We start from the raw sequence: 3,506 nt of genomic DNA, 5'->3' as shown, positions 1-3,506 counted from the left end.
TGGAAAGAAAAATAAACAAAGATTACCTAATAACATTTATTGTAAAAAATGGAGGACATGAGGAGGAAGTAATTTTTAAAATTATAAAGACAAACTTAAATTGGTTCAAATTTCAAACCGATTTGCTATAACTTCAAAAAAAAAAAATTGCTCTTGTGCAATTCAGATTGAATCTGTATACACCGTAACGGTAAGACTTGAATAATATTAAAATCTTAGATTCGGCCGTGCGGCACTGTACTGTACAACATATTCCTGCGCCGATCTCATCTCAATCTTAAGTCTTCCCAACGGTAACTTTTCGGACATAAAGTCGATAATTTATTCCATTTACTACACGACACGTCTCCCACATCCGACCCCAACGGTCTTCTTTCTTCTTTTCTTCTTCATCCTTTGACCCTAAATATAAAAAGACACAACACGAAACTAGAGAAAAAAAAAAAGATCTGAAACAAAAATGGTGAATCAAATAAACCTACAAGAAGAAGAAGAAGAAGAAAAGGAGAACTATCCACTTATGATTACAACCAAAGTAGTTGAATACTTGCAACCAGTAATGTGTCGAGAGCTTCTCTGCAAATTTCCAGATAACTCTGCTTTTGGATTCGACTACTCACAGAGCTCTCTCTGGTCTCCTCTCTTGCCTCGAAATTACGCTAGTCCTTCCGATCTTGACTCCGGCTCCTCCGACGGTTGCGTTTGTCGGAACCTTAATCTCGGAGATTTTCATGTAGGCAAGAAGAAGATGAAGATGTCAATGAACACGAAGATGAAGAAAAAGAGCAAGTTGGTGAAATTAGATATTTCTTCAATCAAGAATGAAGATTCTCCTAAACTTGGCTGCTTTCCTATTCCTACCAAGGTATGTTACATAGATTATGTTTTTGATTTTGTGTTCTATTACATAGTTTCTTTGTTTGTTTATGTTTATAATAGATGTTGTTACTGTTTAGGGATGGAATGGTGTGTTAAAGGCAGCTTCAAAACATTTCAAGAAATCAAGAAAGAAGAGAGATTCAGTCGCTGATGCCAAGCTTCTCAACTTCAAATGATAAGATTATATAAGCCACTTCCGTTCAATTGCTTTTATTGTATTAAACATTACTAGGCTTTTGATGGGTTAAATTTAGAATAAAAATGTTTCTACTTATTGTCTCCATGTAATCATTTGGAGTGTTTGATCATAGATTATAATTATAAGTGACTGCTTTTATCTTTTGGCTGCATCTGAGTCTCTTAACAAACAAGTGGGGATTGTGAAGTGGAGTTTAATATACAGTTGAATAAACAAGCCTTGCAACAAATGTGGAATCTTGTAGACATTTGGTCCTGTGTATCTGGAAATACTTGAATCATGAGCCAGAAACTCTCATTTCTTTACTATTACAGTCTCTTTGTTGCTCACACTAAGATCTTCATGATCATTGTCATCAGATATTTGTTCGTCGTCATTGTCTTCGGATATTGTCAGCCCATTTTGAAGCATGCGCCGGTTCTCTTCTGATTCCTGCCTCATTAGCCGTTGCTGGATCCCATCTCTGATGGCTGTTCCCTGAGAAAAACTCACTCAACCAGACATTAGCAACAGAGAGATTCATGCTTGAAAATACAAATGTTGAGAAACCATTCCTTTGTTTATGCAGCTTACCATTTTATGACAACCTTCCTCAAACATTTCAAGAAATCCCGCAACCCAACGATCAGCATTTTCAAGCCACTCATCATGGTGCATCCCAGCAGTTTTCGCTACGGTATGTATCTACAGGGAAAAGATTCAGGATTCAGAAGTTACTAAATGAGTGACTCTAACACCCTTCAAAGCCAAAGGGTCAATAAAGAAACATCATTAACACATAAAGAATAGATTTTATCGCCACCTACCTTTTCTTGTTGTTCTTTCACTTTCTCTTGCAGTTTCTTCAATCTCATGTTCACTCTAAGCCTCTTCTCCTGAATTTAGTAAAATAAAGGCCCAAATAACATGTTAGTTGGATATAACATAATAAACCAGATGTGGAGAAAAAGAACGGAGACCGTGCCTTAACAAAGCTAACACCGAGTTCTTCTCTCGAATATCCTCGGTCCAGATTACGCAACACATACTGATTATAATCTTTCACTATCCTCATGATTATATCCGATGTCGATATCCCCTCTGTTCGTTTAGTTTCTTTAAACTTCCCTATCGCCTTTACCTATATGAATCACAAGAGATAACAAGTAAGATACCAAAAGGTAAAAAGATGATGAGCCTCCCTATATATGCTTAATACTTACAAACTCATAAACATCATTTCCAGCTCCACTAGCATCTGCATAGCTATCAAACAAACACAAACCACCACATCATTAACCTCTGCGAATTCTCTAATAGAACTACACAACAACAACAACAAAATCTTACGGAAGAGCATCGTGAGCTACGTAATCTATATTATGCTTATCAAGAAACTCTGTAGTGAGAACCCATGGTGCATCTGGTATAACTTCATCAACCCACCTGTTTACCAAAACAAACAAAAAAAAAAAACTCAAAATCCCCAAAATCTCCAGAGAATCTATAATAGCAATTATTAAAAACATTACTTGCAATGTCGAAGAGATTCGTATCGTTCAGATTCAGTCATCACAGTCTTCCCTTTGAATTTGTTCGTAATCTCATCGTTACAACATCCAACAAGCAGATACGTATTAGGAAACCTAATTTTCGAAATTCAATCACAAATTAAATCAGTTATTTCTCAATTCCAGCGATTCCGTATCGAGATCGATTCACAGAAATAGAGAATTAGTAAAACTGACGATTTCTTGGCTTGTTCGATGGCGCGAGCGTGACCGAAGTGGAACAAATCGAAGATCCCATCAGCGTAGACTCTAACCGGTCGATCTGAAGAAGCTGTGGTTTCTCCTCCTGGAGCCTTGTTTTCACCATTGACGCTCATTTCTTCTTCTTCTTCTTCTTCTTCTTCTTCCTCCTTGTGATTTTTTTTTCTTTTTTGGGTTTTTGGATTTGTTTGTTAAATGTTGTTATTATCTTTCAGTTTATTTATTGGCTTTCCCTCCAATCGCGCGGTTTTCTAAATTAGTTTTTTTTTTAATAAGAAATAATTTTCAATTTTTGGAACCTAAAAGATATTTTATATATTGTTGTTATGGTCTCACATTCACATTTAAAGCCAAAAAAGTGTGATAAAACGACAATTTTGTAAAATTATAATTGAGAGATGGTGAGATCATACATAGGTCGGCCATGTTTGAATACTGACATTGTTTGTAAAGGATGTAGTATTTTATTTAGTAATTTTTTTATTTAAATATATAGTTTTATTTATTTATTACGCAGGTATAAAACGTTCTTGTACATATTACCTATTTATCAAAATGAGGATTGTTGTTGTTAATTTTTGTAGTTCTAAATAATGTATCCTTAGCGGTAATTTTAGTTTCTACGTATTTTCAGATAATTTATCAATATGTATTGTGTTTTTTTTACTGAATCAGGA

At 35.1% G+C, this 3,506-nt stretch overlaps 2 protein-coding genes across 2 annotated transcripts; one reads left to right on the top strand and one right to left on the bottom strand.

The window, feature by feature from the left end:
* Positions 1 to 441: 441 nt before the first annotated feature.
* LOC104773046 lies at positions 442 to 1,217 on the top strand. The gene is made up of 2 exons (XM_010497594.2): positions 442 to 865; positions 957 to 1,217. Exons 1-2 carry the CDS (start codon positions 461 to 463, stop codon positions 1,053 to 1,055), a joined length of 504 nt encoding a protein of 167 aa, XP_010495896.1. The 5' UTR covers positions 442 to 460; the 3' UTR covers positions 1,056 to 1,217.
* An 18-nt stretch (positions 1,218 to 1,235) lies between these two features.
* Positions 1,236 to 3,035, bottom strand: LOC104773045 (choline-phosphate cytidylyltransferase 2). The gene is made up of 8 exons (XM_010497593.2): positions 2,806 to 3,035; positions 2,590 to 2,703; positions 2,408 to 2,503; positions 2,281 to 2,323; positions 2,043 to 2,198; positions 1,885 to 1,953; positions 1,652 to 1,762; positions 1,236 to 1,555 (listed from the first exon to the last, which is right to left on the bottom strand). Exons 1-8 carry the CDS (start codon positions 2,943 to 2,945, stop codon positions 1,373 to 1,375), a joined length of 912 nt encoding a protein of 303 aa, XP_010495895.1. The 5' UTR covers positions 2,946 to 3,035; the 3' UTR covers positions 1,236 to 1,372.
* Positions 3,036 to 3,506: the final 471 nt, after the last annotated feature.

This window comes from Camelina sativa, unplaced genomic scaffold, assembly GCF_000633955.1.
Source record: "Camelina sativa cultivar DH55 unplaced genomic scaffold, Cs unpScaffold00430, whole genome shotgun sequence".
NCBI classification, from domain to species: Eukaryota; Viridiplantae; Streptophyta; class Magnoliopsida; order Brassicales; family Brassicaceae; genus Camelina; species Camelina sativa.
The sequence above is the reverse complement of the archived record's forward strand: the minus strand, read 5'-3'. Positions and strand labels throughout refer to the sequence as shown.

Bases quoted from the DNA above. Each gene is read 5' to 3' on its own strand.
- LOC104773046 (XM_010497594.2), top strand. From the start codon at position 461: ATGGTGAATCAAATAAACCTACAAGAAGAAGAAGAAGAAGAAAAGGAG. The intron at 866-956 runs GTATGTTACATA...GTTACTGTTTAG, and splicing joins GCTTTCCTATTCCTACCAAG to GGATGGAATGGTGTGTTAAA.
- LOC104773045 (XM_010497593.2), bottom strand. From the start codon at position 2,945: ATGAGCGTCAATGGTGAAAACAAGGCTCCAGGAGGAGAAACCACAGCT. The intron at 2,704-2,805 runs GTCAGTTTTACT...TTCGAAAATTAG, and splicing joins ATCGAACAAGCCAAGAAATC to GTTTCCTAATACGTATCTGC. The intron at 1,556-1,651 runs GTAAGCTGCATA...AGTTTTTCTCAG, and splicing joins AGGAAGGTTGTCATAAAATG to GGAACAGCCATCAGAGATGG.